The sequence below is a fragment of the Canis lupus genome, chromosome 27 (assembly GCF_003254725.2).
Source record: "Canis lupus dingo isolate Sandy chromosome 27, ASM325472v2, whole genome shotgun sequence".
NCBI classification, from domain to species: domain Eukaryota; kingdom Metazoa; phylum Chordata; class Mammalia; order Carnivora; family Canidae; genus Canis; species Canis lupus.
In genome coordinates, this window is record NC_064269.1 from 39,504,284 (window position 1) to 39,528,523 (window position 24,240).

General features: G+C 44.2%; 1 protein-coding gene across 4 annotated transcripts in view; it reads left to right on the forward strand.

Moving 5' to 3' along the window:
- Window positions 1-24,240, forward strand: part of ANO2 (anoctamin 2) — a 343,823-nt gene that overhangs the window by 304,529 nt on the left and 15,054 nt on the right. For 3 of the 4 annotated variants that reach the window (XM_025461920.3, XM_025461921.3, XM_035707318.2), the window contains 3 exons: window positions 2,497-2,642; window positions 22,731-22,883; window positions 23,251-23,303. In XM_025461920.3, coding sequence (XP_025317705.1) covers window positions 2,497-2,642; window positions 22,731-22,883; window positions 23,251-23,303 — 352 coding nt within the window. Of the gene's footprint in view, window positions 1-2,496; window positions 2,643-3,856; window positions 4,051-22,730; window positions 22,884-23,250; window positions 23,304-24,240 lie in introns of those variants that run through there. The other variant, XM_025461922.3, reaches the window with a different exon arrangement.

Sequence of the window (24,240 nt, forward strand, 5' to 3'; positions counted from 1 at the left end):
CACGCACAGAGGCAGAGACACAGGCAGAGGGAGAAGCAGGCTCCCTGCAGGGAGCCCGATGTGGGACTTGATCCCCGGTCTCCAGGATCATGCCCTGGGCTGAAGGCGGCGCTAAACCGCTGAGCCACTCAGGCTGCCCAGTAGCACTTATTTAAATGTCCACTTTTCCAGCTAGGTCATTAAACACATAAGATGTCTTTTTTTTTTTTTTTTTCCTGGAGACCATCCTCCTGTTCAAACCAAAACTGTTCACTAAACTTTTTATATAGCCACTAATCCCAGTTAGATCCACTACTTCCTTTTTCTGATAGATTTCTTGTTTGCTAGATTCCATTGTTTCCTTTCTTGTTTTATATCCTTGGTTGGTGAAAATCATCCTCTAGGAACTTCACGAGAGTAAATGCCTGGAAGGATATCTTTTTTATTTATTTATTTATTTATTTATTTATTTATTTATTTATTTATTTTTTCTTTTTATTTTTTTTTTTAATTTTTATTTATTTATGATAGTCACACACACAGAGAGAGAGAGGCAGAGGCACAGGCAGAGGGAGAAGCAGGCTCCATGCACCGGGAGCCCGACGTGGGATTCGATCCCGAGTCTCCAGGATCGCGCCCTGGGCCAAAGGCAGGCGCCAAACCGCTGCGCCACCCAGGGATCCCGGATATCTTTTTTAAAACCCTGTGTGGTTTACATTTCTTTATTCTGTCTTTGCACTTGGTGTCTAAATTGGCTGGGCATAAAATCTCTTGCTAAAATTCATTTGCCTTCTCAATATTAATATTTTTTTCTAGCCTTTTCTAGGGTCAAGGGCTGATGGGGAGAATTCTATGTTTTTATTCCAAATAATTTTTAGAGAATCTTTCTCTCTGGACATGGAAGCTTTTAGAATCCTATTCATTATTCCTAGAGTGGTGAAATCTCATGGTGATGGATCTGGTGGAAGTCCTTTTTCTTATCATTATGCTCAGTAGGTCCTCTCAATCAGAAAATGTGTATCTTTCAGCTCTGGGACATTTTCTTGTATTTCCTTATACTTTTCTCCCCATTTTCTCTGTCTTCTTTTTACACTATCAATTTTTTCTTCATCTCTCCTGTCTTGGCCTACAGAAAAGGTCTATCCAGTCCACATGATTTGGCTTCAGAATATTTAGGTTCCACCTAGGTTTTTCTTTATTTCTTATTATCAGATAATTATTGCTTGCTCTTTGATTATGAAATACTGTATTTTACTCCTGCTTCTATGGATCTCAACTCATTCTTTAAATCCTTCTTTGATGATGATGATGGTGATGACAGGGACTAGGATAAATACATTTATTGAGCTCTTAGCATGTACCAAGCCCTAAGTTAAGTATGCTACATAGATTAGCTCCCTTAACTGACCCTGGACTAGTTAATATTTTCTCATAGATAGGAAATTTAAAGCTTATGGAGTTTTAATAGCCTGTCCAAGAAAATATAGCTGGTGAGTTGTGAAACTGGGTTTTAAGCAATTATTTTCTGCCATCAAAGATCAGAATTTTACCCACTACACTACATCACCATACTATGTCTCCTTGATGGTAAATGGTATTACACAGGACACTAATCAAAACATTATTTTGAACTATTAGATTTCCACTAACTGTCAGAAGCCCTTTCTAAGAATGGAAGCCATACCTAAATGATACTGAGAATACTCTTCTGGAAATAGCTACATAGAAGTTAGATGATTCCATGTGGGGAATGTGGGGGGAATGCCTGCATTATATGGAGTATGGACTTCAAAACCCCTTTAACTCTCCAAAGCTATGATTCTGACCACTCTGCTATTAATTCTCCTCCCAGCTATCTCCTAGAAACTTTCTCTTAGATCAATTAACAGAACTGGCACCTTATTCCTTTACCTAATTTCATTCTCTGTGATTGTATATCAACGGAAAGTATGAAAAGACTATACCCCTCAGGCATATTTTAGCATCTAGTATTGAAAATAATAAAGTTATTTATTGATTGCTTACTATATCCAGTTATTATGCTAAGGATGATACAAAACATTGTTTCACTTAATCTTCAGAGGTTAGGCTATTATTATTTTGGTTGATTTAGTCTACTTGGGCTGTCATAACAAAATATCATAGACTGGTTGGCATAAACAACAGAAATTTATTTCTCACAGTTCTGGAGACTGGAAAATCCAAGATCAATGACTGGCAGTTTGCTGTCTATGAGGGCCCCCTTCCTGGGTTTCAGAAAACTATCTTCTTACTGTGTCCTCCACCACATACTGTAGAGAGAAAGATCAGTGTCTTCTCCTTTTCTTATAAGGCTACCAATCCTATTGGACTAGGACCCCAGCTTTATGACCTCACTTAATTACTTCCTAAATACCCGGTTATCCTCAAATGTAGTCACATCTAGGGTTAGCACTTCAACAGATGACTCATGGGGGAATTCAATTTAACCTGTAATAGTTCCAGAGGCTTTTGGTGACTGGTCCATTTCTTTCCCAGGAAGCTAAAGAAACTATTTCGGAAGCTGAAAGATGAGACAGAACCTCGAGAAACTGACTCTGCCCACTCGAAGCATCCAGAGCAGTGGGACCTAGACTACAGCTTGGAGCCATATACTGGACTGACTCCAGAGTACATGGAGATGAGTAAGATCCCATGATCTTTCCTTCTACTGGGGGGAAGTTTACACAGGGTGTCTGCATGAAGGGCAAGGAAGGGGATTAGGGGAATGATAGGGGCAGTCTCTGCATCTTCTTGAGCTTCATCCTACACAGTGTCACCTTCAGTGCCACATGGAAGTGGGGAGGGTAGAGTAGAAGGAATCCTGGAATGAGAACCAGGAGCAACTCTTATTACCACCTTGACACTAGGGTGATACATTCTTATTCTTGGGCTTCTTCTCATCTATGAAATGAGAAGTTTGGTCTCTCAGGTCTCTTCCCCTGGTTTCTGTCATTGATAAACCTGAAAGGGTTTATTGAAATTTCCATTAAGGAAGAGTAAAGTAATCCTATGACACTCAGGGCAAGGATACATACGTCTTTGACATGGAGAATATAGGAGAGTCCACCACTGTACTCAAGTGGGGCTGGGTAAAATGTTAACTTTTCTCTTAAAAAGTTGGGATGTTTGTGTAGGGGATGAGAGGTAGATTTCTCATTACAGAGCCTCTTGCTGTTCTTATATAAAGTTTGAAAGCAAGAGTGCATGTGGTATATAGGCTGGTAGAACACAGTCATTTCAGAGGTGGTTTTTAGCCATGAGTTCTCCATTTTAGATTAGCTGCCTTCAAACTCTTGGTTTCATGTGAATAATCCTGACCTTTTATTGGGGTGGATATTTGAGAAGCCTCTTCCCCTGACTTGGAACTAATGAATTAAAAACATTGGACCAAGAGGTCAGCCGCATCACCTCAACATTTACTCAAGTTAGAATGTGTGGAGATCCATTGGAAGAATCTCTCAGTACTCTATCATCGGCCCAGTGTTGTGTTTGCATAATGGCTCTTGCCTCCTATGGTTCATCATGTGTAATAGGGGACCCCCATGCCTCTCTGTGTACCAGGTCCTTCACTTGTTATTTCTAATGGATATTTCTCCTCTTCTGTTTATAAGAATGTGTGTATGTATGTTAAGGGTGGAGGGATGGATAGGGTCTAGGTTAGGTGGGTATGAAAGTTCTGTGGTTCTAAAATTCCAAGCAAAATCTTCACCTTGTAATCTAAATAAACTCACCAGAGAAAGAACAATCATTATATCTATTGCAGGAACAAGAGGCTAGGACCTAGTTTAGGTAAGCATGGAGTTCCCTTATGCTCTTTACCTTTATCTAAGTGCTGCTGCCGATCCTTCTCCAACAGTGAACCGGGTATTCATGCCAAGGCAATCACTTCTATGGCAGATGCCACCTCTCTATGTCTACCATCCTATCAGACAGAAATTGCTGCCACAGGGTGAGGCTTCTATTGGGCTCTGTCTCCCACCCAACCCCTACCCTCCAACCCCAGCCCTCCAACCCCTCACAGAGCTGTCCATGTAGGTTTTCCTGGCCTGCCTATCTATCTGTCTGGGTAGCTGGCTATTTCAGAGCTTCTTCTTTTGAGTCCTTGAGAGCAGAGACACTTGAGCTCTATTCCCTGGATTCAAACCCTGGCTCTGTGACCAACTTATCTGGACAGCTTTGGGTAAGTAGCTACCTATATGTGTCTCAATTTGCTCTAGCTGTAAAAATAAATAAATACATGAAATAATAATTAATAATAATTATAATATCTACTGCATGAGATTGTTGTACTTAATGCATTAGTATCTGTGAAGTGCTTAGAAGAGTATCTGGCACATCTAAAAGCCATGTGTCATCAAGTATTGCTATTTCTCTTAATGGTCTTGAGGCCCTAGGAAAGCAGAGTGTAGGAATATATGTGCACTTTGTCTGCCACCATGTTGCTGAATGGACACCCAGTATGTGTTCAGACTTGGGCACTTTGCAAAGTAAAAGAAGAGGGAAAAAACCAAGAACTAGACTTAATGACCTCTGAAAAAAGTTCATACTCCGATTTTGTAGAGTGAAATTCATTCTATAGATTAAAACACACACACACACACACACACAACACACACACACCTCCTTGTAGGCTATAAGGGAACAAAACAACCATATAACAGAAAGTTTGAAAATACAGAAAAGAAGGGAATAGGTCTCCCAAACTTACCTTGAATCAGCCCAATTTTTTTTTAGCATTTTGGTACCATTTCTTCTTAGACCCTTTTTATTAGGCATATGATTTTTAAATAAAGTTGTAATCATAAGCACACATTTGTTGCTCTTTTTTCACTTAGTATTAGATGAATAAATATTTCCAAGTTGTCATATATTATTCAAAACTAAGAGCTGCATGATAAATGATCCCTCTAATAAATGTACCATAGTGTATTTGCTGATTTTCCAGTGAAGCACATTGGAGACCCATTTTCCAATTCTTCCCCTGTTTTAATGATCTAATATATATTATCCTCCTGCCTATAATCTTTTCCATATTTACTAATGATTCCTCAAGGTAGATTCCCACAGATGTGATTACTAGATTGAGGGTATAGCCATTGTATAGTTCTTGATTTATTTTACCAAATTGCTTTTTTAAAAAATATTTTATTATTCATTCATGAGAGACACAGAGAGACAGAGACATAGACAGAGGGAGAAGCAGGCTTCCTGCAAGGAGCCTGATACGGGACTTGATCCCAGGATCCCAGGATCAGGACCTGAGCCAAAGGCAGAGGTTCAACCACTGAGCCACCCAGGTGCCCCCCAAATTGCTTTTTAAAAGGGTTAGACCAATTCACAGAGCCACAGGCAATATATGAAATACTCTTCTGGTGAATACAAATTATTTAGTATCTTGAGGTAATGTGATATGAAGGAATTATCAGTGTATAGTAAGCTTGAGATTCTCAGCGTGTGGCCACCTTGTTCTACCTTATTGATCTGAATATTCCAAACTCATCCTTTAAGACAGCTTTCCACAGTGTTTTCTCTGTAGAGTCCTCCTAGACCAAGCCCCGTTCCCCCTGCATGAGGAATTATTATTTGCATTAATTATTTAATTCACTAATTTTATTAATAATTAATTATTTGCATTTCTGTCCCAATGTTACATATGGTATATACACTGATAGTGTATCTAACAGGATTATGGTAATATTGCTCACATATCTGTTCTTCTACAGACCCAGTCTATTGGATTCTAAAGAACAGTGTGTAGGAATCATGGCTTATTCATCCTCATGCCCTCCATAACCCAGCACATTTCCTGGCACATAATAGATACTGTGTCTGATAAACAAAGATAAATAAATGAATGAATGATTTATTAATTAATGAGGGAAGGTTTCTTAACAGAAGTAAGTGTTTAACAACTTAAAGAGGCAAATGAAGGATCATTTTCAAAGTGGGGCTTGGTTGATGGTGGGTCAAGCATGTTTTGAAAAGAGATTTCCAGCTGTAGATAGGATATTGGACTTGATCCCCAAGGTCCCTTTTGGTTCTGACAGTCTACAAATTAACAATAAGAGTAAGGGAGAGCATTCCAAGAAAAAGGATTCACAAGGTCAAAGAGTCTTCTGATAAGTGTTAACAAAGCAAATGGTGGTTTTGGGGTAGGGAGAGTTTAGAAGAAGATCTCGTATGTGAGTGGTGAATCCTGAAGATCAGACAAGTTTGTTTTTCACATCAGGCCATAGAGAGGAGTTGTAAAATCTTGACCAGTGCTGTGACTGTGTTTCCCTTGAGGCAATAGGCAGCAAGTGCAGAGGGGAAGTGGTAAGACAGAGGAAGGAAGAAGAAACAGAGGTGTACTTGTTTACTCATTCTTGTATTTGTCAAACACTTACTGAGCATAAGAACAAGTTTGGAGACCAGGACAGAGTCCTCAACAGTTCAGGATAGTGATTCAGTCAACAATTCCACTGATTCTGGTTGAGTCTTCTGTGGACGAAGAAGCCTGGATCACACTTGGGCTTTCCCAGCTGGGTTCCACAAAAACTCACTCCCAGAATTCTTTAGGCCATTTTACTAAGGTATCAGTCATTTTAGAGACATGACGATTTTATTTTGTATTTATATAAGTACAAGTCCTGTGTTTCTGAGTTAGATTCCTTTGATTCCTTTTGTCTCTGGAATATCCTCTTCCCCCTTGAAGGGAGCATTTGCTCCCATGTACAATCAAAGTCAGGGCTGCAGACTAAACTTTACCAAACATTATTCCATCTGGCAGTGTAGGCTGAGTGAGGGTAGGGGTGGGCTCTGGAGCCAAACCACCAGGTTCCTGGTCCCAAGCCTGTTATGGCAGCTACATGACTCTGGGCTTGACACATAAGGTCAGCCAGGCTCAGTTTTCTTGTCCAGAGAGTAGATTTGATGATAGTAGCGCCTACCTTATAGGATGGTTCTGAGAAGTAGGTCATGGATAGACAGTAGTTAAAAACCAGGGCTTGGTACAAGTAGGTTCTCATGAATACTAACTGCCACTGTTTTTGTCAAGAGTCCAATTTCTTTACCTTTAATTTAGGAATTAAATTTTAGAACTAAAAAAAATTTGAAGCCCAGGGGTGCCTGGGGGGTTCAGTCAGTTAAGTGACTGACTCGTAATTTCTGCACAGGTTATGATGTCAGGGTTGTAAGATTGAGCCCTGAGTCAGGTTCCATGCTCAGCAGGGAGTCTGCTTGAGATTCCTTCCCTCTCCCCTTGCCCCTGCATGCCCCCCCCACTCACTCTTATGCATGCATTCTCTCTCTCTCTCTCCCTCTCTCTCTCTCTCCCTCTCAAAGGAAGGGAAGAAAGAAAGAAAAGAAAGGAAAGAAAGAAAGAAAGAAAGAAAGAAAGAAAGAAAGAAAGAAAGAAAGAAAGGAAGGAGAAAGAAAAAAAGGAGAAAGGAAAGAGAAAGAAAAGAGAAAGGAAAAAGAAAATAAACTCTTAAAAGAAATAAACAGTCTGAAGCCCTTAATGTAGTGAGCCCTGGAGGTAGGCTCTACTCTTGAGTGTAGGGTTGGGTAGCGTTGTTGATGGAATGAGGGTACTGATTCAAAGGCATCCCATTCAGAAGCCCTAGATGTAAACACTCCAAGATGTTTGCCTTTTCAGAGAACTCTAAGCCCTAAGGGCTCTACTTGTCAAGCCTGGCATCCCAAATGGGCTCTTTTTGTCATCTGTTTATCTAAAACCCACAAACTTTGTTCCTTTAGTCATCCAATAAATAATCACCATTGTCTTCCTGACTCAGGAATTCAATTATCCCCCTTAGAGCCTTCCTCCAGCTTCTTAAATGCAGCCCAGGTTTTGAGGCCCTTAATGCGGGTGATAGGATGAATTTCTTCTGTCATTTCACCTAGTCATTAGGGGAGATCTCATTTTTCTTGGTCCTGAGTTTACATCCTATCAAACTTTAATAGAAAGGGAGGTGCCAAGGATCCCTGGGTGGCTCAGCAGTTTGGAGCCTGCCTTTGGCCCAGGGCGCAATCCTGGAGTCCCGGGATCGAGTCCTGGGATCGAGTCCCACGTCGGGCTCCCAGCATGGAGCCTGCTTCTCCCTCCTCCTGTGTCTCTGCCTCTCTCTTTCTCTCTGTGTCTATCATAAATAAAAATAAATACATCTTTGAAAGGGAGGTGCCTTATGCTTGCAAATGTACATATTCATTCATTTGAAGTGAAGGCCAGATCATGACTTTGGAGGGCCAAGAGCTGACCATCCCCTCCTTGTCTAGATATGTCCACCAAGACCTGTGAGTATCACCCAGTGGCTAGAAATGCATGGCTGATCCTCCTCAGAGACCAGGGTTGTACTACTCTCCTGAAATGGCCAATTCAAACCTCTTTTTTCAGGAAGGACATCCTGGAATTGGCGTAGACCCTGCCTTCTTCTCCAACATTCCTCTCTGACTTTGCATCAGCTGCAGCTGAGGAAGGGCCTGCTCAGTATGGTCCAGAACCTTTTTTATTCATGGCTCCTTACTTCACTGGCTTTGCATCTACTAAGAATTTTGCATTCCCACTCCAGCCTTCACTGTTCCTCCTTTTTCTTCTTCTTCCTCTTCTTTTTTATTTTTATTTATTTTTAAGAAGATTTTATTTATTTATTTGAGAGAGAGAGAGAGAGAGAAGGAGACCATGAGCAAGGGGAAGGGCAGAAGGAGAGGGAGGAGCAGACTCCCTGCCGAGCAGGGAACCCCCCCGCAGGGCTCCATCCCAGGAACCTGGGATATGACCTGAGCCCAAGGCAGACACGTAACTGACTGAGCCACCCCGGCGCCCAGGCACATCTTCTTTTTTTTATTATTATTAACTGTGTTCCCCATGCTGAACTTTTCATCTCCACGATCTATTTTTTTTTGTTTTATAACTGGAAGTGTTTACCTCCGTGTGACTACAGATGCATCCTAACTTGTCCCCTGCTTCCTTTCCCCCTTTCCCATTTCCTTCTCACTTTTGAAAATGGCTTTTCCAAAATGCAGTCCAGAGCATGTTATATTTTCTATGTAAAATCCTGCCACATTACTGACTTCCCTTACATTAAAGTTCAAGTGCCCTACATGGTGCAGCTGGCAAGGGCATCCACACGCTGGCTCTGCAAATGTACACCTGCTAGTCTCCTGCTTCTGGGGTTGGGTGACCTGTGCTGGTCTCTCTGCCTACAGCAAGTTCTTGCTGAACTGCTTAGGCCCAAACATGTCTCTTGAAAGCAGTTTTGGGTTCTTCCATCAACAATTCCTCTCATCCCCTACACCTGCTTTGGTAGAGAAAAAAATGTGGTTGAGGAAGAGACACCTTTTTTTCCCCCCGCCTAATGTCACCACTAGGCACAATTCCTGGAATGGAGTAAGACCCCAATAAGATAAAATTTTTTTTAAAGATGGATTTATTTTTCTTCAAGAGAGCAGGGGCAAGAGGGGCAGCAGAGGAGGGAGAGAATCCCCAAACAGACTCCCCACTGTGCATGGATCAGACGCAGGGGTCTGTCCCAGGACCCCTAGCTTGCGACCTGAACTGAAACCAAGAGTTGGAAACTTACCTGAGCTGCCCAGGCGCCCTTCAATAAAATGTTTCTTAAATGAGTGGCACTTTAGTTCCCTTCCTTCAGTGGCAGAGAAATAGAGACCTCACGTCTCTCTAGCCCGTGATACTTGGGCCGGCTTCCCTGTTCACAGTGCACATATTTCTCTATATTTCTTATGTGCAGCAATTTCCATCTCCCAAGACCAAGGTGAACCATGTTTATTATCAGGGCTTCCCTCAAAGAAAAGTCACTTCTGGCTTTAATTTGCTCCTTTGCCTCTGGGGGTCAAGTTGTTAGCAGAAGTGGACAGAGTGGGACGCTCCCCCTCAGACTCAGATTTAAGCTCAACTACGATTTCATGTCTTCCCTCTGCAGTGCCGCCATCCTGGCCATCCCCGAGGGCATTGCTGGGTCAGGATCTCAAGGGCTAGTGGCAGAGAGAGAGGGGCAGACAGGTACAGGAAAGGGCCTTGTCACAAAACAAGAACAAAATAAAACAAAATGCAGCTAACTGTGTTTTCCTCAGAGAGGCTAGACCTCTAAAGGTTCCATTTGACTGAGCAGAGGTGTGTTACAATGATCCATTCTCTTCTTTGTTTTGTCCTGTTGTTGCCAGCTCACCAAACTTCCTTGGGCTTTGGAACCCATGTATCAAGGCAGCACTAACTCTGGCCTGCAACTAGAGACTTCTCTCCCAGCGTCTCAGGCTTATTTGGGGGCATTAGACCAGGCCAGGTGGAGAATCAATCCCTGGGGAGACATTTCTCAGCTCCTCTGCCTGGAGACTTTACTGCTGTGACTATTCCTTTGTCCCTGTTCGATCACATGGATGGTTTCACTGCCTTCTGGGCCCCCAGCTGACAAATCTCAACATCGCTTTGCTTCCACTTTTCTGTGTCCACATCCCTTCCATCTGGGCGGTTTGGTCTTTCCTCTGGAATATCTCTGGAAGCCACTTCTTCTGCTCAGCCACTTAACCTCCTATACCTGGTGCTTTTCCTGGCACAATCTCAACACATCCTTTGCAACCACCAATCACTATCTTGCTACTGCTCTGTTACATTTTCCAACATTAGCATTGGTCTTGTCATCCATTATTCAAAGACTTCCAGGGTTCCAATTCTTTACCAGGGCCTTTGTGGGACGTCCTTTCAATGCATTTAACCCTAGGCCCCTTTACGCATCCTTGGTCCAGCCAAAATGGATCCCAGCAGGCAATTTCTCACCCATAGCTTCCATTTCACTCCTTTCGTCTCTGACCTTCCCTAGCCACCTTGCCCTGGAACTCCTGGTGCCTTCTCATTCTGGGGTCACCTCCTCCCCAAAGCCCCTTCCCTCCCTTACCCTCCTTTCCTTTCCTGCCCTCCCCCATTCCTCAGGATTTTAGGTGCCCTCACTGCCGCCCCCCCCCCCAAAGGATTTCAGACAGGCTGCTTCCTAAGCCAGCAATGCCTCTGATAGCTCTTGGTAACTAAATTCCTGGGGGCAGATTCCTGGAACCACAAGGCCTAGTGCAGGCCCCACCACTACACTAACATTGAAGAGACTCCTAACTCTGGGAAACAAACAAAGGTTTGTTTAAAGAAGATGTGGTCTATATATACAATGGAATATTACTCAGCCATCAGAAACGATGAATACCCACCATTTGCTTCCACGTGGATGGAACTGGAGGGTATTGTGCTGAGTGAAGTAAGTCAATCGTAGAAGGACCAACATTATATGGTTTCATTCATACGGGGAATATAAAAAATAGTGAAGGGGATTAAAGGGGAAAGGAGAGAAAATGAGTGGGAAATATCAGAGACGGTGACAAAGCATGAGAGACTCCTAACTCTGGGAAATGAACAAGGGGTAGTGGAAGGGGAGGTGGGGGGGGAGACGGGGTGACTGGGTGACGGGCACTGAGGGGGCCACTTGATGGGATGAGCACTGGGTGTTATACTATATGTTGGCAAATTGAATTTAAATAAAATACTAAAACACACACACACCAAAAAGCCCTGGTAAGGAGTGACTGAATACAGGAGGGTAGCCCTTATCCGGCTCCGCCTTTCTCTCTCTAGGCTGAAACATCTCCCTTCCTGCAATAGTGCAGTCCTTTCTCATGTAGTAATGGGCTGAGAAACCAGTGGGTAGGTTACCAAGAATGGGAGTTACCCATGTTTCTCCCCGTCCTTTACTGTTTCCCCCTCCCCCGCCTCCCCTTTGCTTCTGCCTTCTCCCCTCCCCCAGCTCAGGCCTATTATGTACTCCTTTCCAGGGCCTAAGCCAAGGAAATAAGAGAAGGCGTAATATGAACCCTTCCACGCTGCTCATAGGTAGCAGCCCTGGGAAATAGCTTGCTGGGGGGAAGAGAAGACTGAGGTCCACAAATATCACAACCTTGTCAGAGGCAATAGTTTCTGCCAATCCTGTGGAATGACTACAGGTTGGTGGTAGTAAGCCTATCACTGCTTCTGACTTCTCTGCATCTCTGTTTTCAAAGCCGAGCCCCTTTTCTCTTCGGATGATCAAGGTAAGGCAGAGCAAACAATCTCTGCTTCCAGTCTTCACAGGGTGTCTGTCAGGTGAGAAGCCGGTGTGACTCCAGCTCTGCCTTTATCTGGAAGTGTGACCTTGAGCACATCATCTCTCTGGACCTCACTTTCCTCCTTGACATTATAGGGAATTAGACCAGATGACGAGTTTCCGCAGAGATGTGACTCACTGGTCTGTGATCAAAACCAATTGTGTAATATGTCACAAGTTGGGTGCTACTGATCATATCATTTAAAAATATAAGGTGGAGCGGAGTCAATGTCACCCTCACTTTCTCACATTTCCAGATTATTTTTGAGTGAGAGAGCAAGGCAGGTTTCAGCATGCACAAAACCTGCCATCCGCCCCCTCCACCCACCAATTTAGAAGTGAATGAACATAATCATTTTTCACTGAGTGCCTTGACAAGAATAGAGTTTCAAACCCTGGTAACGTCTAGGGTCTCTTCCAATGTTGGCATTCCATTTCATACATCCAGCTAGATAATACACCTGGAAGCCAGGAGGCCCAGCGAGTGATGCGAGTTGCCTAAGATCACCCTGCAGATCCATTAGTGGAACTGAGGCTAGAGCCTCTTTCCAGATCATTTCACAGGAGACTTTCATTAGGACCCATGGGAACTTGGGCTTTAGTGGAGGGATAGGGGTAGAGTGAGCTTTCCTCCTTCCTTCCCAACAGGCTAGACCTCCCAATTCCAGAAAGACCTTTGTCTTGGGCTTTGAACAAAAATGAGAGCAGTGAAACCAAAGCTGCCCACTCCCTCTGGTGTGCCTGACATGGTGATCCTTGGCTCTGCTCTCAGCTGTCAGCTTCCTTCTCCGTGATCCCCAGGACCACCCGTGCAGACAGGAAGTGTGCTGAGCCCACTCTGAGCCTGTCAGTTGTAATGGTGAGGCTGGTCATCAGTTGAGGAAGGCAGCAGGGAGAGATGTATTATATTTACATTTTTCTCAATTGAGCTGGAACCAGGGCCCAGGGTCCAGGAGGCATGGGGGAGGGGCCACTAGGTGAAGGGGAAGCTGGGAGTGGGGGTGAGGCTGGGAGTTGGCCTGTGGAGGGGGCCCTGGCTGCAAGGAGCTACCTCTGGGCAGGCCTAGGTGGTGGGGATGGGCTGGCCCCAAAGAGAAACCTGAGAGTGGGGGATTAAGCGGGAGAAACCTGTGAGGGAGGCAGCAAGCTTTCGAGGGAATCTCCAATATCAAACCCTTTTCCTGAAGAGTTTACTGTGAGGGGGACTTCAAGGGTAGTCGTCCTCCCCACCCCCACCACTCTGAGGGGAGGAAGGAATGCCAGCCCAGGAGCAGGCTAACATTAATCATCACTGTCCCCAACCCCAGAATGAGGCTTCAAAGCTTTTTGGCCACAGGCCCCTCACAGCCCCATCGTGGAGTTTAACACAGGACCTGATGGCAGGAAATTCTTCTGTTGCTTTAAGGGCTGCAAGCATGGTTCTGTGAAGCTTATGGCAGTTTGGCTCTTACAGAATGGAATTTGGTATAAGAATATAGGCCTGAATTTAATTCTACAAGTTCCAAAAGACTCTCTTGATCAAGTTTTATTACCATTTGATCAGATAAATAAGTGATATAATTGAAGACCAATGGCCTATGTTCATATTCACGGAATTGTGAAGGGAACTTCTTGAGGGCAGAATTTGTGTCTTATTCATAGCACCTAACCGTGGGTCCTGGCACACAGTAGGTGCTTAATAAATGTCTGAAGGAGAAAGAAAGGAATAAAGAGTGAAAGAGGTGGTTCTATAGTGAGGACCTTGAAGACGAAGTGGCAATTGGACTCTCCAGGTATCACTGTTCACCAGAGCTCTCCAGACCCCTTGGCTGTGTTGATTCAGTTGGGACACCCCCCGAAGTCCCCCAAACAGGAGCCAAGATGCTTTATTTTCAGGTACTTATAATGAGGGAATGCTATCCTCCCAAAGGCAGGTCTCTTGCAGCAATGCAAATTGGTAGACTTGTCCAATCTGGGTAGTTAAGGCAAAATATCCTATGTAGTAGTCAGCTACTGCTATGATAAAACTTTATAACAAATAGCCCAAAGTCTTAGTGACTTGCAAGTGAGACAGAGAATAAAGGACAATGGAAAGAGCTGGCTCCAGACATCACTGAGTATCCTTCCCTGGTAATGATCAAGCAAAGGAAGCTAAGTGGCTTTTTTTTTTTTTTACTCTTTCTTATTAAAGAAAGAGTAGAAAAGTCCAGATAGAGCAATAACTTAGGTGACACCCAAGATCCCTTCCATATTCTGATGTCCTTTGGTCATGGATGGCAAGGACTGCACTGGATAACTTCCAAGTTTCCAACAGACAGGAGGAGTAAATCTAGTCCCAAGGGTGCCTTAGCTGTAAATGATTAAATATTCCAGAGTATCTGTACAATCATTAGCACTGAAGCCCGAATATCCTTTCATTACTCCAAGATTGTCTGCTACAAGGTAATGTCTTAAGTAGCCGGGAAATTCCTTTCCCTGAGCCATCCTGTTTATACAAACTGAGTCATCTCACTAGATAATCAGGCACCTGCCATCTTCTCCAAATCACATTTAAATACAGTGTAGGCAGTATCCAGGGTCTCATTCTAGTATTTCTGGGAAGTACGGTGAGTCACAGGTCATATCTCTGTCTCTCTGTCTGTCTCTCTCTCTTTTGCTTTTGAGGCATACATTGCTTGTCATTTTTTGTGCTAGGAGTCCCTCTCCCCATACATACTTAAGAGAAAAGGCAAGAGTGTATCTAGATACCATACCTCTCAGTGTACTACTGAAGCCTCCTGACATCCAGGAGATGCCCAGTCAGTGCTTGCAAAATGAGTGAATGAGTGAATGGAAGGTAGTCTTTAAGGTTAAAACTTACTGAGCACTCCATCACTTTCCCATTTCTCTTCTTGCTGTGGCAGCCAGGAAACTCAGAGTACACTTTGTTGCTCAGCCATAGCCCCTGAATGGGTACTTAGAGTTTGCATATTTGTTTCTCCCTCCTTTCTTTGTTATTTATTTTTCCTCCCTAAAATTCCATAAGCCTAATTATGAGTTCTTTTTGTTGACTTTTTCACAGCCCTTTGGGGAGATGAAAGGGCAAAGGAATAAATGAAATGAAGTCATGATTTGTTGCTTGGGAACTTGTTTCCAATCATGCCTGGTTTCATTGCCCTTCCACCTCACTGAATGTGTTACCACAGCCCAAATGAGTAGACGGGAGGATGGATGGATGGGTAGATGAGGGGAAGGAATGAATAACTGGCCTTCACATTTCCATTTTGCAGGTGGATAAAGTAAACAAGAATGAGTAAGCCAAGTCATTCATTTGCCCCCAATAAACATTTACTGGAAATTCATCAGGCTGTTCTCTGAAATTCAGAAATAAACCAGTATGTCCCACCAACTCAATTTGGTCTAGTTTTACGAAGCTGAACTAGGTGCATTGATATAATGTTTTGAGGTGGCACAAATGCAGGCCAGACCAAAGCAAGGACACAGAAAACAGCAGGGACAGCTCCAATGCACCAGCTGTAGAAGACATGTGAGTGAATAATCTTTGGAGATTGAAGATATGGGTACACATTGCTGGTTCATTGTCTGACAAGAAGATTAGAAATCAGATCAGAGAAGATCCAATAAGGAAACCTAGGAGATGTGAGAACAGCTAGGGAGGGGGAAGGACACTGTTGCATCGGGGTAGAATATTTACATTTTTGTGTGGTGAAAGGACATTGAATTTGGTTGGCAGCAGAAACTATCTTTTTTCCCCAGCTTCATCAATTGCTAGGTACGTGGCCCTGGGACGATTATTTCACCTCTCTGAGACTCAGCTTTCTTACTTGAAAAATGGAAATAATAACACTTGACACCGAAGATTATTTTACAAACCAGAGAGCATGCTATCTACACATGATAGATGTGTAGGAAATGTTGGTTGAAGGTCCATGAAGTCTGAACACTTGGAGTTTTGCTTAGAGGCTGTGGAAGAGGAGCAATGGGCAGAGTTTTCCAGACTATACTGTCCAGGCCTTTAAGCACCCTGTGGCTGAGAGCCACATTCTCCTGCCCTTTGCTAAGGTCATCAGCAGGGTTCATCCCAGAAGGCTCCAGCTTCTGTTCCCAAGGTAGAGAAGAGGGCTGCTTACGGGTTGGTCTCCATTGTACTATCAACCTGTGTTCTGCTGTTATAACTAGACTCTGAATTGATGACTAGCGGAACTCTCAAAAGTCACTGGATCTTCTTTCTCCATCTGAAGAAACTAGTATTTCACAGTTCATGTGGCAGTGAGGAAATAGTGGGGGGCTGGGTCTCCTTTAATCACAAAGAATATGCCTTGCTGATCTTGTCCCAGTGTTGCATTGATTTGTATGCAGTAAACTCGTAATATTCCTTTAAGCCTGTTCCTTCCTATTATGACTTCCAGAGTTTCTGAATTTAATCTGATCTGTTGTATAAAACCCAGGTGATTCTCTACATATTGAAAAGGAATTCCACGTACTGTCTTTATTTCCTAAGTAAGTTTGGATATTTGGATCACTGGTTTTCAGGAAAGATCTAACTACCAGCCATATAGCCACCCTTCAAATGCCTCCTTTACTTTGTTCTTCAAGTCAAGCCCAATGGTTGTGAAGCCTTAGGGATCTGCTGTGAATTATTCCTGCCCCAGTGCTCTTTTGATGCTTCTGTTAGAGTTCTAACTCTATGACACCAGCAGGGTTTGTTTACATGTCCAACTTCTCCATTGTATACTATGAGTTCTTGGGAGGATGGCACAGTAATCTGTTCATCCTTGTTTCCTAGCAACAGATATGGTGCCTAGTATGTAGAATGTGCTCAATAAATGATTGTTGGATGGACAAATGAATGAATAGTGAGAACCTTCGTATACTCTTTCAGGGCTTTTAACTGTTTTCCTAAGCAGTAGAGCCCCATGCTCATGCCCTCATTATCTCTTCCCATTTAATGATCAACCAACTCTTGTGATTCCTTTTTATACCAGATACTCTCAGTGCCGAGCTCCATTGGCTTCCCTTGCCCTCAGGGGAAGGGCATCACTGGGTACAGCCTTGAAATATGGGCTGATGAAATAAACAGTGTGACCTTCCCTTAATATATGTTCACGTAAGCATTTATATTAATGGACTGTTTCTAGCTGAATCTTTTCAGCAATTGCTTCCTGAGTGAGAAGACAAACTCACATTGATGAGTGTGACTTGCACTGTTTTTTAGTGATTCAAGAAAGGGAGGATTTTTAAGCCCCCAGTTTTTAATCTCCTTGAGCAGACTGTGTTGTTTTTCCTAAGCTATAGAAAGTTAAGGGAAAAAATACCGAAACAATTTTCATTAGATTTAGACTCTCCTAACTTATACCACTTTCTTCAAAGTCTTCTGTACAAGTTACAGCACTATGAACTGCTGTGTGGAGGTGTCAGCTTTTCATGCCCCATCTCATGTCACCATCACTAAGTATAATGATTTCCATTCACACAGTTTAGTCTGCCTCTTTTTGTATCTGTTTTGAGTTTACAGCTGGTGAAAAAATAAGTCTGTATTGGTGAAACAAATAGCCTCTGAACACCTGCTCTGGGATAGGCATCACACAAAATTGTGAGGATTCAATAAAGAATCAGATATGTCCATGATCTCAAGGGATTCCCCACCTTGGGAGCAAGTCAGATAGACAGAGTGACATGTGCAAGGCATTATGGGAGTGAAGAGGTTTGATGCCCATGGTACTCACTTCTTCCTGGGTGAGGTGGTGGGACTCGGTTAGAGGGTCTTCATAGAGAAGGTTAGGTTTGAGTTGGACCTGAAATGTTGACAGTAATTCAGTCAGTATACAAGAAGAGAAGAAAAATTAGTGCAGCACAGATAGTAGTGGTACGAATGAAGGTTCAGGAATATGGAAAACACGGTGAGTTCGAAGAAGTACAAATGGATTTTGAAATGGTTGGAAAGTAGGCAGAGTTGATCTCCAAGCACAACAGCTAAATATTAGCCCTGAGCTCAAAGCATGGGTGGGGAGGAGATGTATCTGAAAAGATATATTGGAGTTAGATCACAAAGGGTCTTAAATGCCATGACAAGGATCTGGGCTTTAGAGTGTGTGTGTGTGTGTGTGTGTGTGTGTGTATGCATGCATGCATGTATGTATGCATGCTCGTGCGCACACCCATAAGCACGTCTGTTGGGTGGGTGGATATTTTCACTGAAGAATTTTATTTTTTAAGATTTATTTATTTATTTATTCATGAGAGACACACAGAGAGAAAGAGGCAGAGACACAGGCAGAAGAAGAAGCAGGCTCCATGCAGGGAGCCCAACGTGGGACTCAATCCCTGGTCTCTAGAATCACATCCCAGGCCGAAGGCAGCACTAAACCGCCAAGCCACTGGGGCTGCCCCAAGAATTTTAGATAAATGAGTAAAAACTGTGTTCCATCAAAAGCTTTTCCGCCAATCTTTTCTACCTAATGTACTATTTTTCTTCTTTAAGCAGATTGTCCTGGAATGTCCTTGCTGGAAGCCATCTTGTTTAGTTTAATCCACTTCTCCTTGTTATTTTAACCTAAGCCCAGATAATGAAGGCCAAGATTTTAATTGTCTCTAGCATCAGGCAGCTTGGGTTGGTGTTGACTTTAGAAGGTTCTGGAGAGAGAGATGAAAACAGCAAAGGAGTTTGGGCCTCGGAGTGTTTCCAGTCTTTGTGCTTCCAGCTTAGCCTTTCTGGAGCACTTGACAGCAGGCTTTATAAAGATTTAGTTGAAATCAACCTACAGATTCCTCTCTAATTGCCTTGGCCAGGTTTAATCTGTTATTGGTCAAGCCAAGCTGGCTTCTATTATGCAGCGTGCTGAGGGTTGGGGTGTTATTCTTATCCTAATGGAGGCTGGCTGTTTTTAGAAGCAAATCTCAGTGTTGGTGAAGGCCGGTATCATTGTGTCCTCTGAAGTGAACCCAGAAGGACACCCATCTGATACAACATTTAGGCCTTTGACTAAAAAGGAAAAATCCTGGATTTGGCATTTGTATGCCAGAGGGTTATAGTTTCATATATATTTTTTTCTCCCCAAGATAAGACGAAGCTTCCTATTTGTTTCTGCCTCTTTTGGGTTGATTCCTGGAAATGGGCAATGCACCTCATCCAAGCAGGTAGGCAGCACCGGCAGCTGGGAACATCTGCAGAGAGTGGCTTCTCATGACCTTGGGTACCCTGAGTAACATCAGAGCAGGGATGGGGTGTGTCCTGTCACTGCAAGCCCAGCACCATGGCCTTGGCTGAGCCCACCCCCTTGAGGTCATCCAGTGCTAGACACACAAGCTTACGTGGCAAGGAGGAAAATAAGAACCATGTCATGGCTTTAGGGTAATTCATGCACTCAATTAGGATTGAGCCACCACTGAACAACGTTTGTGTTGACATAACAAAGACCAAAGGGAGCCTGTGTATCTGGAGAGTTTATGAAGGTTGAACAGCAAACCATCAGTGTAACCCCAGGTAGAGGGCTCCTATCTGCCTCTGGAGATCACGTGAAGGAAAGGAGAGTGAGTGGACAGTCCTATTTTCCTATATCCTGAAAGAGGCGAGGTGTCTGAGTGCCATTTGCCTCAAGCATGGAGAGGGCAAGCTGTCTCCCTTTATAGCCACTCAGAAGTAACCTGACCCTTCCTTCCCCATCAGTCTCCTTGCCAGGCCCTTGTGGGGGCTTTGGAGAGTTTACAGTGTTTTGCTAGAGGAGGTCACTTACAAGAAAAAGAACATTTGCCCTGTAGAACTGAGCTCATTTGAATCAAGAAGGACAATTGAGAAGTTCATAAATAAAAGACATGTTCATATATATACTTAAATACAGACATGCATTTTACAGGTTTTAGATAACTAGTCTAACATCTGTTTTGCTTTCCTTGTTAATTCCATCCCCTCCACTCCCTTTGCCCCCACCCCACCCCTGACTCTAAAATGAATTCCTCAGCAAAGCCTGATTTAAAAGATGTCGTAGACCTTGCATTTTGAACAGGCTCCCAGAGCTTGTTTTTGAAGATTTCTCCTCCCCCTCCCCACCACCCCAACTCCTTCGGCCAGCTTGGCAGGCATCATTCCAAGGTCCCAACCTTGACAAATATGTGCCTTCTGGTGCATCTTGCCACCAACTGGCACCTGCCAGTCTCCTAGGGCCAGCTGAGAGTCTGCTGGGCATCAGGAACCATGGCAGTGACAGACTTGCATCAGCAAGGGCAATAACCCACACCTATGGGCCCAAGCAGATGGCCAAATCAAAAGCAGTTCCACACATATTCTCTTTCTCAAAACTTCTACTGTGGCTAGGCATATCCCTCTGTGGACGTTTTTTATTTTATTATTACGTTTTTAGTTTGGATCCTGGTTTTTCATTCTTTATTTACATATCCTAGAATCTTGAAGCTTGCCCAAGAGAATGAGGATCACAGCATCATTACAAATCAGACCCAAGAGGAATTTAAACCAGTCTTTTCAGAACTGATCAACAAGGATGCTGAAGCCCCTTGAAACAGAGAGAATTGCCCAAGGACATATGGCTAGAGAGAATCATATCCAGGGCTGGAGGTCAGGTCTCCTGCCCCTCATTCAGTGCTTACACATTAAATTCATGTCTTAACATACAGATATGCAGTATACATTGCAGCCACCTGTAAGTGTTGCTATTTATTCCAATAAGAGTAAAAATATACCTAACAGGTAACATTATTGAGCAATTATTAAGTAGCAGACATTTTCTAAGCACCTGATATCTAAGCACTTGAATATCATTCACCCTTGTGATAACCTAGATGGGAATCATCATCCTCAATTTACAATTGAAGTAACTGAGACCTGGAGAAGTTAAATATCTTGCCCTTGGTACGTAGGGGAGTTCTAGGAGACTGTGGCTTTCCTGGGACTCAGGACTGTGGTCACTGAGCCCCTACGGATAGATGGAGCCCTTGCCTGTCTAGTGGAGTGAGTAGATCCTGTCACAACAGCACACAGAGGTGGCTGTAACAGAGGCAGGTACCAAGGTGGGGACAAGGGTAGAGAGAAGGAAGGGGATTCTCCAAGGAGATGGCAGTCAAATGGTCTTGGGGAGGCATAGACATTGTTAGCTGGAGAAGGAGTGCGTGTGCATGGGTGAATGGGAGCACCTGCTGTGTTCGGGGAAGATCCCGAAGGGGGGAAGCTCAGTGCCAGAGGCAGATGCGTGATGGCTGTGGGGGGAGGGATGTTGAGAGATGGGGCTAGAGAGGTAGGTTGAGAGCAGACTGTAAAGGACCTGTATCCCACGATAAGAAATTTGGTCTGTATAAGTAAATAGAGGGGATCCAACAGTCATTTTTTTATGATAGGTAAGTACCAGGATCAGACTACTGGGGGGTTTGAGGGAAGAGACTATAGAAGCCTGGGAAGACTGGTGACAAAGGAAGCAGTTAAGGGGTCATGCAGTTGCCCAGGCTGAAATGATGAGGGGCTGGACGCCTTACAGCCATCTGATTGGCACAGGCTTCCTCCACTCCTTTGCTCAAACTGCTTCCATGGCTTGGAATGCTGTCTTCAATCCAGGCCCATCTTTCAAGATTAAGGTTAGGTGTTTGATATGGAGGTTCTCCTTAGTCTTCACCCTGAATGGGCTTGTGCTCCCCCTCTTCTGGGTCTCCACTATCTCTGGTACATTCCTCTTTCTCTCTTGGCACGCATAAAATCTTGGTGCACATCTTTGTGTACATTTCTCTCTTCTGCTTTACACCCAGCTCCCTAAAAGCAGGACCAGACCTTTGCCTCCTTAAATACTTGGCAAGGTGCCTGACATTCATTGAGCTCTCAATAAATGTGTGATGAATGAGTCCACTTTCTAAATAAAGGCAGTGACCACAGATATGAAAAGAAGAGGCCAAATTTGGGAGGTGACTTTTTTTAAGTTATATCAGGGGTTGGCCCATGGGCCAAATCCAGCCCACTTTATATACTACTTTTGTAAATAAAGTTTTATTGGAACACAGCCAAGCTCATTTGTCTACATTTGTCTCTAGCTGCTTTCGCTCTACAATGGCAGAGTTAAGTCATTGTGACAAAATTGCATGACCTGCAAATACAAAAATATTTACTCTCTGGACACTTACTGAGAAAGGTTGTCAACCTGTGAGTTAGAGGACCAGGATTAGTGACCCAAGATAAAGAGCGACGGAAAGGGGATACCTGGGTGGCTCAGTGGTTGAGCTTCTGCTTTTGGCTCAGGACATGATCCCAGGGCTCCAGGATCGAGTCCCATATCAGGCTCCCTGCAGGGAGCCTGCTTCTCCCTCTGCCTATGTCTCTGCCTCTCTCTCTGTGTCTCTCATTAATAAATAAATAAAAGCTTAAAAAAATAGAATGATGAAAAGGAGAGCAACGGGCTTCCTTTTCTCACATCTCACTGTGAGAAACCAGAGCTTTGCTCCAGGTGATCGCCTTGGCCCGTGGGCCTGTGGGCACTGAGAGAGAAAGACCCACAACTACGGGGCAGGAGGAAAAAGGAGTGTAGGAGAACAAGGTGGGAAAGAGACCCCGTAAGAAACGACAAGAGGCCATGGCTGCAAGGCAGAGTTTACCTAGATCTCGCTTCTTCCCAGTGAAGCTTCTTACGCTTTTCTCTCTCTTAGTCATCCAGTTTGGCTTTGTCACCCTCTTTGTGGCCTCCTTCCCTCTGGCACCTGTGTTTGCCCTCCTCAACAACGTCATTGAAGTGCGACTTGATGCAAAGAAGTTTGTGACCGAGCTGAGACGGCCAGATGCCGTGAGAACCAAAGATATCGGTATGTCCGCTGCTTAGAGACTATGACAGGCCCTCCACCTCTGTCCATCCCCTTGCCCCCCAGTGACCTTCTACTGCTGTCACACTATGTCTGGATGCAAGAGGGGGTGGAGGAGGCCCTTGCCTCTTCATCCCTTGGAGCTCCTCATCCTCATATCTACGGGCTACAGGAGGCCTTTGTCCATCCCCACCTGTTCCTCCGGTTTCCAGACAGGGGGTATCTAAGCCTTTCCAGGAAGGCCATCCCTGGGGGTCCCCTGCAAACTTCCACCAGTACCTTGCCTGCAGAGCATCACCCTGAGGCGCAGCCTTGTCATCACCAGGCCAAGGGTGGGAGTGAGCCAGGCGCCCTGCTTTCTGTCTTGCAGGGATTTGGTTTGACATTCTCTCCGGGATTGGCAAGTTCTCCGTTATCAGCAACGTAAGTGTTCCATTCATGACCCCCTAGCTCTGTGGGAAGGGAGCTGCAGAAGGGGACTCCAGGGGAGCTGAGGTCTTCAAAGCAGGGTACCAGCCCATGTTAGCTCCCAGCCTTTTCCTCTTGGAGCGTTGCTCAAGGCAGCCCCCAGTTAATAGTGCGTACATGCCTTCTAACTCACCATGCCGTGGCCAGGCCTGTGCAACGTTCTCGTTAATTTCACGATGCGCAAGAAAGGTAATTATCCACCAGAACGCATACCTTGGCCTTAAGAGTCAAGATCTGATCTTTCCTCGGAGCCAAGAATAACGAGGAAAGAATGCCGCCTATCTATCCATCGCTTTCTTTTCTTTTTCTACTCCCGAGCTAGACAATACCTGGAGCGTTGCCTGAACTGCAGTTCCTAATTACAGTTCCTCCAAGCTGTCAAGGCAAAGCCGTAATTATTCCTATGGACTCCGGCGCACATAGGTTAAGATAGGACATACAAAAAGAGGGGTCCTACCTGTTGTGACCTCCTTAACGGCCTTGCCAGACCAGTCCACATTTCAGAGGAAATCCTGCTGGGCCCAAGCCAAAAGCAGCTTTTGCTTTAGCCTTCTGTATGGATGGTGGCCAGCCAGGGCCTTTTCTTCTACCTCCCAAGAAAACCCTGTAGACCGGTGCAAACCAAGAAAGCCACCACCCCCTTCCCCTGGGAGAGAAACATGGGTTCTGGTTGTGACTTGGTTGTCTATTAAGAACACATAAAATAACTAGAGAGGTGTGGGGAGAGGCAGAGAGAATCAGCCCCCTGCATTTTTTAAAAAAAGATTTTATTTATTCATGAGAGACACACAGAAAGAGGCAGAGGGAGAAGCAGGCTCCTTCTGGGGACCCAATATGGGACTCGATCCTGGGTCTCTGGGACCATGCCCTGAACTGAAGGCAGATACCCAAC